At 38.6% G+C, this 14766-nt stretch overlaps 1 protein-coding gene across 2 annotated transcripts in view; it reads left to right on the top strand.

Annotated features, from left to right (window-relative positions):
- The window catches only part of mcph1 (microcephalin 1), a 323112-nt gene extending 308366 nt beyond the window's left edge, over positions 1-14746 (top strand). For both annotated transcript variants that reach the window (XM_043679269.1, XM_043679276.1), the window contains exon 15: positions 14446-14746. In XM_043679269.1, the coding sequence (XP_043535204.1) occupies positions 14446-14498 (53 nt within the window). In that variant the 3' untranslated portion in view covers positions 14499-14746. The remainder of the gene's footprint in view (positions 1-14445) is intronic.
- The last annotated feature ends 20 nt before the right edge of the window (positions 14747-14766 follow it).

Raw genomic sequence — 14766 nt, 5'->3', positions numbered from 1 at the left:
TAGAATTCCCAGCCTTTTGCCTGCTCTTGTAATCAAACTGTTTATATGGCTGACACCATACCATGATTTCCCTGAAGTTACTGGTAGAGAATTCCACGATAAAATTGCTGTTGATTGTTGAGGAAAGATAGGTAGATTTTCTCTTGCTGAAGATGGTCATTGCCTGGAATTGGTGTTGTATGAGTATTAGTTGCTTCCTATTGGCCTAAGCCTGACTGTTGCCCAGATCTTGTTGCATAATGACATAAACTGCTCCATAATTCGAGCTGTTGTGAATGCAGTGTTGAAGCATTACAGCGATGGTATAGTAAGGGGCATGTTTAGTTCTGAAGCTTAAATCTTCAGCACTTCATGGATTTCTTGTCAAGATCCTTAGCTTTGCTCTATCCAGAACTATCAACTGTTCCTTGATATTTAATTTCTTCAAATTTCTGCACCTTTTCTTCCAGATCTACCAGAAGCCCCACATGCCCTGACCAGAAATCTAGTTTACACGCTGTACAAATATAAACATTATCAAATATATTTATCACCATACAAGGATTAATAGTATTACATTGCAACTGATGTGTCGAGCATTGGACCCTAATGTTTGAAGTGATCGAAAATAGTTTAATCATGAGTTGTTTTTCACATGAGGATGCTGATGATACTTTGCATTCCAATGAGTAATAACATCCATTTTCACACAGGTGGACTGTAACAAATGATATTAGAACACTGAAAGCCCAAAATGACAATCCAAGAGGAACTCTGCTCTCATTTGGACTCTAACCAACTGTCTGCTTAGGACTCAATGTTGAGGGCACCATCCGTTGAGATCTCCAGGAGATTCCTTTGTCCTTTAGTTGATATCTTGCAGTAAAGCCCCTGTGAAAAATTAGCTGTTTTGTTTCTCCTATGAGAGAAAATACTTACGTTATGGCTTTGTCAATTCAGTGAGATATTGCTTGTTGATGCTTTTAAAGGTGTCCTGTAAGTATGCTTCATTCTTCTTAAGGAATTCATGCAAGTTTGGGAACTTCTAAGTGTTGATTTCCTTCTCAAAGTGAGCCTTGAATTTCTGTTTTTCTTACATTGGTGCAATTTTGACCCAGACTAACAGCCTTTGAAGTCCTAGATCTAATTCAGTCACACGAGAGATTATATTTTAGAAGTAGCACTACTGTGATAACCAGATTATGTTTGGCAGACAGTGAGGGGGAGTGAATGGTAAATAATAGCTTCAGTTTGGAGTGAAGTTCAAAGAAACAAACCAAGACATTGCAATGTGACAGCCATCAAAGTACAATGTGAAACAGTAGATTGACATGCTCACTTTCCAACTCATTACGAGGAGCAGAAAATATTCTGGAATTCAAGTCAGGCTTTTATAAAATTTGCAGATTTCATAGCTTGTCTAGCACTTGCTTCAGGTTTGTATGTATAATTTCAACAGCAAGTGCCTTCCCCTGTATGCTGCAATACACCCTCATCATTTTAGGCAGAGCTACTCTAATGCATGTCATTGTATATACCATTGTGTTTACTAATCATTGGCTCAGATCTTCTAGTCTCTGGATGTCGAAGCATGAACGGATGACCAAAGATGGACATTGTGTTGTGACAATCCCGGGATCCCACTAAGTCTGTGGGAGTAACACTCATGTGACTTGGAAAATTAACAGCTCCAACAAGAGAAAATCTAAGCATCACCCCTTGATATTAAATGGTAACGCCATTACTGAATACCCCACTATAAACATCCTATAGTTTAACCGTTGACCATAAACTGAACTGGGCTAGTTATATGATTACTGTCCATAAAAGCAGGCTAGAAGCTAACAATCCTGCAGCATGTAGCACACCTCCTGACTCCTCAAAGCCTGCACACAATCTATAAGACCCAAATCCGGAGTATGTTGGAATACTGGCCACGTGTGAATGAGTGCAGTTTCAAGAACACTAAAGAAGCTTGACACCATTCAGGACAAAGCAGTCTGCTTGACTGGCACCCTGTGCACCACCATCCTCTACGCACGTTCATACCCTCCACCATTTGCCACAGTGCATCCTATAAATGGTATCTTCACCTGCTCTGACCTGTATGTGACACCAGATCCGTAGTAAAATGGTTGGCTCTTGGCTACACCTTGAAATGGTTGAAGCAAGTCACTCACTTCAATGGCAATGCCTTGCCAGCAATGCTCACATCCCATGAACAAAACAAAATTGCCTCCTGTTCAAAAATGTATTGCACATGAAACTGAAGGTGAACCAAGACTGCCATATCTGTGAACTTTACATTTGCAGAGCAAAGTATTGGCTTTTTTTGACAGTTTTTGCTGACTGAGTTTGAACATTAACCATGAAATTAATTCAGAATGACAGCGTGTTGTTTGATATTAATACTAACTGAATTATAATTTATATTCATTCATAGGAAATCAGTGTCACATGCTAGGCCAGCAGTTATTGGCCATCCATAATTGTCCGTGGGCTGTTAACAGTCAGTTACAATGCATAGTGCTTATCAGGCCTGCAGGTACAGATAGGATTGTTTCCTCTCCTCTGATGTGAAGTATCCTGATTTTGCAACTCTATAACTATTAGTTTTAGTCTGTTATTTGATGAAGCTTCACCACATAATATATGTTCTGGCTGAAGGTACTCATCACCTCTAGGTCAAAGAAATCATTTTTTTTCATATGTGCGATTACTTTTATTTTAAACCTAGTCTCACTGTCTTATTACAGGTCATCGCCATTGTCTCACCAATATCTGATCCAGGCAAGACCCATTCTATCCATCACTTCTCATTACTGAGAACCTGTGACGTCTTCTTGATACAATCCCTGCCTTTAACCATCAGTTTGTTTTTGACTGTTGCATCCCAGTGTATATTTAGTTCAAGTGCAACATATGCAGCGGTGTAAGAAACCTAGTTTAGTTTTGAGCTCAGTCAGCTAGATAGTTACTGGACCACTGAAGCCACTCTATTGTGTGTAGGCCTATTGGAGACTCTGTATATAATATCTTTGGTGTTTCTATGTTCTCATTAGTACATCTTCAAGTAAATTAGTTGTTTTTATATGCAATATTTCCACATATTCTGGGAGATACATTTTTTAAAATTCATTTGTGGGATTAGGGCATCGCAGATTGGCCAGCATTTATTTCCCATCCCCAGTTGCCCTTGAGAAGGTGGTGGTGAGCGACCTTCTCGAACTACTGCACTCTATCTGCTGTGGGTTGACCCATAATTTCAATAGGGGAGGAATTCCAGGATTTTGACCGAGCAACAGTGAAGGAACAGAGATATATTTCCAAGTCAGGATGGTAAGTGACTTGAAGGGGAACCTGAAGGCGGTGGTGTTCCCATATATCTGCTGTCCTTGTCTTTTTAGACGGAAGTGGTTGTGGGATTGGAAGTCACTGTCTGAGAATCTTTGGTGAATTTCTGCAGTGCATCTTGTAGATACACACTGCTGTTACTGAGTGTTGGTGGTGGAGGGAGTGGTTGCTTGTGGAAGTATTGCCAATCAAGCTGGTTGCCTTGTCTTGGATGGTGTCAAGCTTCCTTAGTGTTGTTGGAGCTGCACTCATCCAGGCAAGTGGGGTGTATTCAATCATACTCCTGACTTGTGCCTTGTAGATAGTGGACAGACTTTGAGGAATCAGGAGGTAAGTTACCCACTGCAGCATTGCTAAGTCCTGACCTACTCTTAGAGCCATCATGCTTGTATGGTGAGTTCAGTTGAGTTTCTGGTCAATGATAACCCCGAAGATGTTGATAGTAGGGGATTCAGTGATGGTAACGCCATTGAATGCCATGGGGTGGTGGTTAGATTGTCTCTTGTTTGTGATGGTCATAGCCTGGCATTTGTGTGGTGCAAATGTTACTTGCCACTTGCAGCACTGCACCATTGTTTGTGACTGCCAAGTCCAGATGTTCCATTTCATGAAATGGTGTTTCTCTCAAATTGAGATATGCTAGTGAAGGTGCCATTACATTAAGATGGCATTTTACTGTGAACACCAAGATATGGTAACCAATTTGATGCGCAGCACAAGCAACCAATCTCCTGCTCCTATGAATTAGGAAAGAATCAGAGATTAATTGCCTGGTTTCCAATCCAACCAATCAGGAATGAAGACGAAGCAGTTATGTCACTAGATTAGTCACCCAGAAGCCTGAATTAATGATCTTACTAAATATAACCATTGCAGAATTTAAATTCAGTTTGCGGCAACCCAAAATAGAAAGCTAATACCAGTAACTGCTGGTAAATAATAAAGAAAACATCTGATTCATTGATATCCTTCAGAAAAGTAAACCTTTAATCTTCCTTGATCTAAGATTTCAGACCTATAATAATGTGCTTTTCAAAATCATGAGGGAATAGATAATGTAGATAGAGAAATTGTTCCCTTTAAAGGAGAAGTTGAGAAACATATTGCACTGATTTAAGATAGTTGATGAAAGAACTAAAAGTGCAAAAGCAAACCCCTCTCAGAATTACGTGGGATCTACGTATCTTTCAGCCTTTAACCAGTCCATGTCAGTGGTAAAGATGTCCTCCCATCTTTTCACATCTAAATCTACCCATCAACCTTTTCCCTCAAACACTGTCCAGTTTCCTTTTAAAGACATATTTTATTCTCTTCAACTGCTCCCTCTGGTAGCAAGTTCCACACTCTGACCACTATCCTGATAAAGTAATTTCTTCTGAATTCCTTATTGAATTTCTCAGTGACTGTCTTATTTTGATGGTCTCGAGCTTTGCTCTCGCTCCATAAGAGGAATCATTCTTCTATTAAGTAACCCTTTCAGAAATTTATTGCCACACATTCCTGGTTTCAGCCTTGTAAATCTTCTGTGTATCAGTATTGTATACCTTTTTAAAAGATGTTGAATCAAATTGGATACTTTTAGTAAGGATTCTATTATCTTTAACTGGATAGTAAAAACCAAGATTTTATGCAGGTTTAGCATAACTTGCCAAATTTTCAATTCTACCTTTTTTAAATAAAGCCTAGTGCTAGATTTGCTTTCTTTATGACCTTTCTAGCCTGCAGCACAACATTAAAAATCGCAAAATTGTTCTGATGCAAAGGAGGTCATTCAGGCTCTCTGCGGAGCCTGAACTCCATGCCAATCTCCTGTCTTCTCCCTGTCACCTTGTACATTAGATGATAATTGAAATAGAAACAATGCCCACTTGAATGCCACAATCGAACTTGCCTTCACCATTAACTGGTTGAGAGCCAATTTCAGTGGGGGGAAAAGCAGGGATGGGCCAGATAGATGGGTCCGAAGGATGGTGGGAAAAACAGTAGCTAAAGAATGGGCCATTTTCAAAGAAGAGATAAAGTAGATGCACTTGAGATATATTACCTTGGAAGAGAAACATAGGACAATCAAATCCAGAGCTGTCTGGATGGGAAAGAAAATAAAAATTAATTCAAATCAGACAAAATGAGTTTGTGACAGGTGACAGGTGTCAGGTAGTAAATACAATTGCAAACCAAGCTGAATAAAGAAGGTTCAGAAGGGAAGTCATAAAGCAAAGAATGATCATGAAAATGGATTGGCAGCTTACATAAATAGAAATCCCAAAGTCTTGTATAAGCAAATCGATAGTAAAAGGGTATTAGGAGGAGGAATAAGACTCATTGGGGACCAAATAGAGAACTTACACATGAAGGCAAGAGGCATTAAAGTGTTAAAACATTTATTAGGTTCATGGTTTTGTAATTCAAGATTTCTTTAGTCCATGTCAATCTGCACATTTCCAAGGAATAAATGACCTCCCTTCTCTACCCACTAAAGTGCTACGTTTAAGAAGCCATTCAAGGTATTTGTAACCTTTAGTCAAGGCATTGAATACAAGAGCGAGGAAGTTATGATATAAAACATTAGAGTTGGAGTACCTGTGTGCAGTTCTCCGGTATAGAAAGGATTGATTGCACTAGTGAGGATACGGACAAAATTCATGAGGATGTTGTCTGGCTGGAGCAAATCAGGTATAACACAAAACGAGGTAGGCTGGATTACTTTCCTTAAAGTTAAAAAGCCTGAGGGAGGTCGTACCTGAAGACCATAAACTTATGAAGGTCATAGATGGGAAGAATCCCAGGGGTCACATTTCAAGTAGTGAGCAAGAGATTTATAGGGGATTTGAGGAAGTATTTTTTTTCACCCTGAGTGTGTTGGACATCTGGAACTCACTGTGAAATGTTGGTAGAGATGGGAACCCTCAGAACCTGAACTCTTAACCACTCTCTGAAACCCTTCCTTTATCCTTTCATGCGATACGTGGTCACTGGCAAGGTCAGTATTTCTTGCCTGTCCCCAGTTACCCTTGAACCGAAGCGCTTGCTATCCCTTTTCAGAGAAATCACATTGCTGAGAGTCTGTAGTCACACTTAGGCCAAAGCAGGTAAGATTGGCGGATTTCCTTCCTTAAAGGATATTAATGAACACATGGGCTTTTATGGCTCTTACTGATAGTTTCATGGAAGCCATTACTGGGACTCATTTTCAGTTGCACCAGTTGCAATGATGTGATTTGAGCCTGTTTTTCAAGCATTAGCCTGGGCCTCTGCATTGCTAGTTCAAAGATATTATCACTATGTTACCGTCTTTCCTTTGATGTCCTATAAAGTCACTCAGTTTTTATGAAGACAAATCACGCATCTTCTCAATGTAATTACGGATGAACAATAAATGCTGATTTTTGCCAGAAACAGCTACATAAATCAATTTATAAAAACAGTTTCAGGATGTAGATTATAGAGGACAAAGAAAACAGATTCTGTAGGTAAGGGTGATTTCTTCCAAAAAATTTCCAATACATTTAATGAAATTATTGATCAAAGCAGTCATATTTGGCCCACTAATATGATTTGAGCTGTGAGGTGTGTTACAGTATTTTATGTGCGATGAAGTGTTTTACATGATTAACGAATTCACGATAAATAGTTACATTTTTTTGCCTATAGTTTGTGAAATGAACACGTCTGTTGATACTTATTTCAAATCATTGCAATAGCTCATCTTTCAGTGAGAAGAACATGTGTGGCTGGTTTGAAATTACACCGTCCAGTTGTAAGAACCAAAGATTTTAATAATTGCAACCCCCAAGTCATGGCTTCATAATACTGGATATCAGATGGTAAATTACTATTAAGTGATACAGGGTGTATTTACAAGAGAGGCCATTGAAACTGAACAGCAGACTGTGTCTGATTCAAGATTTAAATATATAACAAATTAATTTAATCAGCGTAATGGAAACATGAAATTTATACTGTTATATGAAATGCTTTATAGGACCATGTGCGTCATATAAAATCATTTTGGTTGGTCCAACTATGCCTGTCTCTTTTTCATCTTTTATATAATACCAGGCAACTCCTATATTATGTCTACAATATATAATGTATGTAACTAATCCCTTCTAATGTAGGATGTATATTGTTGCCATTCTGGGAAGCAACCTTTTATTGCTAATTATTATTGAGGCTAGCTGGACATTTCACAGGCATATCAATATGCTGAAAACAGAACACTGAAATAAGGCAGATTTCCTACATTGTTGCTCAAATTAAATTTCCCCCCAAAAAGGGGGAGCATTTTGCAATACAATCCACAGCAATATGGGGCATGTATCTACCATGAGAATTTGGGCCTGATACAATTGCTTTAAGATTGATGTTGCAATTAAAAAGTGGATGACAGCACAGTTTATAGAGAGCAGTTTGGTGACTGCCCAAAATGTTATGAGAATTTGAAGTCCCCCTTGACCCATCCACCCACTTGTAAAGTTTTTTTTGTTGTTTTCAATTTTAGAAAAATGTTTCTTTGGACAAAATCCCTATTATGCATCTGCCTTACAAGTCAGCAACAGTGACCTTGCCACTGAGTGCACTTATCACAGCAAGCTCTCAATGAACAATTTTGTATTTCATGTTCAATCTAAAAATACAAATATAATTGCAAGCAAAACATGGAAAGTGATTTGAGTTTCTTTTAGGAAAATTTCATAATTAAGTTAAAAGCGAATTCTAAATTTACAACATCACAGACTCTTATGACATGCATGAGGAGGTCATTTCTCCCATCATTCCTGTGCTAGATCTCGAAAAGCATTATCTACATAGTTCCATTTCCCTGCGTTTTTCCCATACATTTTTAAATTGTTCTTTTCTGATATTTACATATATGTGTTGAATGCTGTTTTTTGTATTTGTCATTTCTGGAAGAACACTCCCTAGCTCTGTACAAAATAAATTTTCCAAACCTCTTCTAAATAATGTCCTCATTTTTCCTATTCACCAACCCATGAAAGTATTGTTTCCCTCATCTACACATTCATACTTTTGAACACTCCCAAACAAATTTCCTTACAACGTTCTGTGATATGAGAACAGAATCTGAGTTTTAATCTCAACAGCAAATACTTTCATACTATCTTGGCTTTAATGTGAAAAAAAGTTCCAATATGACACACAGGGTTATGATCAGGCTAAGTGCTAGGGGAGGGGGTGACAAAATACTCCAGGACATGGTTTTTAAGGAAGGTTTAAAAGGGAGGCGAAAAAGAGCACAGTTGGAAGAGTATAGGAAAGAGTTCTGATTCAAATAAATCAAAACAACTGGAGGGCCTCTCGAGGTGCATATTTTTAAAGGGAAGGATTGACCCCACTGAAGCAATTTTAACATCATGATGATATTATAGCAGAGTCAGTGTGGACTGAGTGACTGTTTTGCTCAGGAAGAACTATCGTGATGGGATATTTAGCCTTAGTGTGTGACAGGTTATGAGTAACAGAGTTTTAGCTGTTCACAGAGCATAGAATACCAGCTATGTTGAGGCTGAGGGTGAGATTCAAATCTATAAGCAATGTTGTCCTACTGTCTCTGCATTCTCATGATTTGTATGGAATGTGGGGCAGTGCTTTGGCTGACACAAACATTATCTGGATCAAAAGGCTAATTGTTCCTATATTGACAGTTTGCAAGAATCCAGTGTGTAAGAATATTCACAGATGACCACTTTCCATTTTTTAAAATCCATTACCTAACGTACTATCCATGCTGCCACATTCCTTTTAATAATGCTTGCTTTAATTTGATGTGGCAGTTTTGTTTTAATGCTAGCATCCTTGACTGGAAGGTTGTACTTCAAGATTCACTCCAGAAATCTGAGCAGATTCAGCAAAATAAGTAAACAGCAAAGTAGCTGTCCAATATAGTTCTGTGGAAGTCCTGCACTGTCATATGTCTCTTAGAGAAGCCACTTAACCATGGCTGATCTGTCCTCTTACATGGAGATCACGATAGACTTTTATCGGAGGAGCAGGGGATTTCTTTGTGTTCTGCCCAGCATTTAACCCTCAATCAACATGACTAAAAATAAATTATCTCCTTTGTTTCATTTCCCAGTAGTTGTCAAATCTTGTTTCTTTACACTGCGCAGGTGACTGCAAATCAAAAGTACTTAGTTTATTGTGAAACACTAGGAAATCCTGAGGTTGCAAAACAAACTGCACACATGTAAGTTCTTTCTCTAAAAGACTCTTATGCAGCACATTATTGAAACATTTAAAATAATTTAACAAGGGAACATCCTCAGCATTTCCTTTATCAAGGCACATCTTTTCTCAAAACGTTCCATTGAAAAATATCCATGGTTTGACTTTCACAAACTGTAGCAATTTTCAATTCCCTTTCAAAAAGTTTTATTCTTTTAATTTGTGCAAGAAGTGAAGTTCCATTTGTGTGAATGCAGATAATATTGTGAAATTTGTTCCTGAAATCCGCTGGGTATAGGTAAAGAATAATATAACGAATGAATGTTACTGTGACATCGATATCTAACCCATTGATTGATAAGCTCCTTATGGCATACAGAACAGATGGAAGTCAGCTGCAAAGGAGCAATTCAGTTAATTAACTCGATTTAAGATGTGCCTCAAATTATTAATGAATACTGACTCAGCCATTCAATTTAGCTTGTTTAACGATCATCATTTGTGAAATCATTTTTATTGCTCCTTCATTGATGAGTTGTAATTTATACAGAAATGCATGTAAGACCTTATAATACAGGTGAAAGAATAACATAGCATTGCACGCAAGACAGTTTTCCTTGTGCAATGTCTTACATGCGACATTATGGAGTAGAAATCCATATTTTTGTACCATATGTAGTCATGGAGTGAAACAGGTACGTCATTACAGTGGTCTGATCTTTTATACTGCAGGTGTTTACACACTCAGTATGTCTGTGCTTGAATTTTCTTGATGTTTTCCTCTTGCCAGTCAATTTGTGCGCTCTTTCCACTTTGTTCTTTATGATATCTCCTCCAGATTGAAGACCTATATGGTCTTGTAATTACAGTGGATAAAATGGTGTAAAATTAAGCTGAGATTTTTGGCACAGCAGGAAGCAATCATTTTCTTGTATTTTTTGCATTTTTGTCAGACATTTTTAAAATACGTATAACCTCATTGGACTGTACTTATTTGAATACATTTCATTACATCAGCATAAATCACATCAAAAACTGAAAATTGTTCTTAAAGACGGCATGCCTAAATCATTTGTGAATGGTTTGAAACTTAGCACAGATTCTTCCATTGGGGAATCGTAAGCTTAGAGTTGGCCTGGAAGTGGGTGTCACTTTCTCTCAGGGGGTAGGTCGTGTCTCATAAACCTTACTGAGTTCTTTGAGAAGGTGACCAAAGTGGTAGATGAGTGTAAAGCGGTTGATGTGGTGTATATGGATTTCAATAAGGTGTTTAATAAGGTTCCCCACGCTCAGCTATTGCACAAAATATGGAAGCATGGGATTAAGGGTGATTTAGCAGCTTGGATCAGAAATTGGCTAGCTGAAGGAACACAGAGGGAGGTGGTTGATGGGAAATATTCATCCTGGAGTTCAGTTACTAATGGTGCATTGCAAGGATCTATTTTGGGTCTATTGTTGTTTGTCATTTTTATAAATGACCTGGATGAAGGCATGGAAGGATAGGTTAGTAAATTTGCAGATGATGTTAAGGTCGGTAGAGTTGTGGATAGTGACAAAGGATGTTGTAGATTATAGAGAAACATAGATAAGCTGCAGAGCTGGACTGAGAGGTGGCAAATGGAGTTTAATGCAGAAAAGTGATTTACTTTGGAAGGAGTAACAGGAATGCAGAGTACTGGGCTAATGGTAAGATTTTTGGTAGTGTGGATGTTGGTGTACAGGTACATAGATCCTTGAAAGTTGCCACCCAGATTGATAGGTTTATTAAGAAGGCATACAGTGTGTTAGCTGTTATTGGTAGAGGAATTGAGTTTTGGAACCATGAGATCATGCTGCAGCTGTACAAAACTCTGGTGTGGCCACATTTGGAGTACTGCGTACAGTTCTGGTCACCGCATTATAGGTAAAATGTGGAAGCATTGGAAAGGATTCAGAGGAGATTTACTTGGATGTTAGCTGGTATGGAGGGAAGGTCTTACAAGGAAAGGCTGAGGGACTTGAGGCTGTTTTCATTAGTGAGAAAAAGGTTGAGAGGTGACTTAATTGAGACATATAAGATAATCAGAGGGTTAGATAGGGTGGACAGAGAGAGCCTTTTTCCTCAGATGACGATGGCTAGCATGAGGGGACGTAGATTTAAATTGAGGAATGATAGATATAGAACAGATGTCAGAGGTAGTTTTTTTTTCTCAGGGTAGTAGGGGCATGGAATACACTGCCTGAAAGAGTAGTAGACTTACCAACTTTAAGGGCATTTAAATGATCATTGGATAGGCATATGGACAAGAATAGAATAGTGTAGGTTAGATGGGCTTCAGATTGCTTCCACAGGTCAGTGCAACATCGTGGGCAAAAGGACCTGTACTGCACTGTAGCATTCTATGTTCTCGGTGTTCTCCTGTAAATCACATAGTTTTCAGCTAACTACATTATATAGCAAGGATATGCATGAAGCTGTCACCATCACCAGGACCTTTCGGGTTCAAAGATCTGGTACCATATTTAAAGGCCACCTGGACATCCAATACAGGCCGAGTGATCGCCCTGGTTATCCCTAAAACCCCTGAAGTTGTCACTTACCAGCAGCAACTGACACCACAGTTCATTAAAGGTTCTGCTTCAGGCTGTCCTAGAAAAGCGTGAGGCCTTTCTTCCTCAGGGATGGCCAGGCAGCCTGAATTGAGGGAGATGTTCTCATATGCTGCAGAAGAGAATTAATAATCTCCTGCTGTTCAGCTGGGTAAGTAGCACTGTGTACTCACTGCAACCTAACACTCAGGCACGTCGTTCAATTTAACTGTGCCAGTGTGGTGGAATGTCACATAGGATGCTCACGTGCAAGTCCATTTAGATTTTTTAATGCTGTAGTGTTTCTGGTGTTTTATATGCCACCAGGAACCTACATTGAGAAGGAATGCTAGCCAGGCATGAAGAGGGAATCATTCCAGAACACTCAAGAGGTGGCCAGCTGCTCAGCTTCCCATCGCCTCCAGAAATCTGAGGAGAGTGCAGCTGAAACCTGTACAGGAGACGCTTAGGTCTGAAATGTCCAAAGGATATCCATTCAAAACCATAAGCACTGCAGTTAGCAGGCTGCTTCACCTCAGCTGAGGAAGTCAGGGCCAAGCCTGGTATTGTGGCAGACAATAAAAGAAGATGGCGTTTTGAAGGCACAATGGTGTTTGCTCAATGTAGTCTGCACTGCCTTTAGATGTGCTGTCATCTCATTACCCTGAAGGTTTCAACCAATGAGCCACGACAAGGTGGGAAATGTACCAAGAAATTCTCAGGAAACAACTCCACCATGTAGATTTCCAAGACTGCACTGTTCAGAAGATGGGAAATCACTAGGTATGCAGCCTGCTTACTCATTCACTGGACCAAACATTCAGTCGCAAGATGTGCAATGATTTAGTCTTGTATCACCAAGATGACCAGAAACTGTGCATGCACAATAATTAGGTACGCAACTCATGAACTGGCCTGCCTGCCAGATATGTTAGCATAGATTTTAACGTGAACATTTTTAGAATTTTTTTGTTAGTTAAGCCACTTATCAATGTCTTAGAATAGATTCTAAGAAAAAATGGATAACTGTTTTGTTAAGAGGTGAGTTCTTTGCTAATTCAATGCATAAAACATCCGCACCCAAAATGAAAAGAAATAAGAACTGTTCAGAGATAGTGTAGTGAGAGCTATCTGGCCTTTGGATTGTCATGGACAGGAAATGCCATTTGCCTCTTACGTGCATGCCCCATCTGCAGAGTGAAACTTGCAGATAGTTAAGTTGAGCAGGTTTTGAAGATGTGACTGTGTTTGCAGTTGAAGACTATGTACTTTCTCCAGTGGATTTGAAACATTAATGTTTTTGATCGATGTTCATCTCATTTTATGCCCTGTGTTGCAAACCTCTTTGTTAAGGCTATAAACATAGTAAATAGAGGTAAATGTGATGCTTATGAGCAATTAATTCCTCTAAGGAAAGTGGGTGCACCATGGAATTGTTCATTTCACTGAAGTATATCTTGATACTAATAAGGTTGGTAACCACCACATTATGCTTCTAAATACTTATGTGGCTGTCTGAAGTGAAAGAATGAAATGACTCCCTCCATCAGAAGGTGATGCTGGCCTTCCATCAGCACTCTTTTGTTGCCTCTAGTTGTTTCTGTAACCTAAGGAAGGACTGTTTGGGATAATACCTAGTGTTCACAAGATTGGTTTCAGGAACAATTGGCCTTGTCAGATGAAGTAAGAATGAGCCTAGGTTCAACAAATTGCAGAAAAGGCAGAAACACTGTATGTGAGCAATGAAGAAATGTGACTGAGCTCTGCAGGATACCTACATCCAATCTGACTGTATACAGAGCTACAGCAAAAATGAGGTCTATTCAGTGAAGTCGTTGTCATCATCAGAAAAGAATGTTGAGAATGAAATGTTGGGAGTTTGAGATTCTAATTGATCACGTCTTGGCACTTCCACTTCTAATTCAAACTTCTGACTCTGGTTCAAGCCCCACGCCAAATACTAGAGCACATACTCTAGGGTGACCCTTAAGATCTTGTACTGTATTCAAAGAAAAGCAGAGAATTTTTTGACCTTACAACATTGACTCCTGAACTAATGCTTCAAATAAATGTCTGGTCAATATTACATATTTGTTTCAATATTACATACTTGTTTTGTGATTCTCTTGTGAACAAAGTTGGTTGCTCCATTACCTATATTACAGTAGTTACAGTGAGCACTTTATTAGCTGCAAAGCACATTGAAATGCCCTGAGAATTTGAAAGAGATTATTTAACAAGGATGTTCTTGAGGTTTCATGTATTAAGTCAATATAATTTATACAACTGTTGGATTTACCTTTTCTGTGGAGCAGTAAACCAACTAATTATTTCTCTTTTCCTTTCCCCGTATTCTAGATTGTATTACCCAACATGAGCTCTGCTCCATTGACAACTACAGAATCGAATAGTTGAAAGCTCTGATGATAAATGTACTATAGAAAATGAAATTACTTCAGTCATTAAATATATTGTGTTCCTTTCAAGAAAGCTTATACATAAGAACAATAGGTCACATTTTGTAAGTAAATGTCTACTTGACAATTTTTGTTTACTAATGGTGTGCTGTATAAAGGGAACCATCTGTAAACTGAGGCATCCTCAATCCTTTTGAATCATTATGAGTGTAGTGTGATTTTAAAGTGCTTGAATATGTTGTATAGACTGTTACATTTATTT

Source organism: Chiloscyllium plagiosum, chromosome 3 (assembly GCF_004010195.1).
Source record: "Chiloscyllium plagiosum isolate BGI_BamShark_2017 chromosome 3, ASM401019v2, whole genome shotgun sequence".
NCBI classification, from domain to species: domain Eukaryota; kingdom Metazoa; phylum Chordata; class Chondrichthyes; order Orectolobiformes; family Hemiscylliidae; genus Chiloscyllium; species Chiloscyllium plagiosum.
This window is presented reverse-complemented; position numbering and strand designations above follow the sequence as displayed.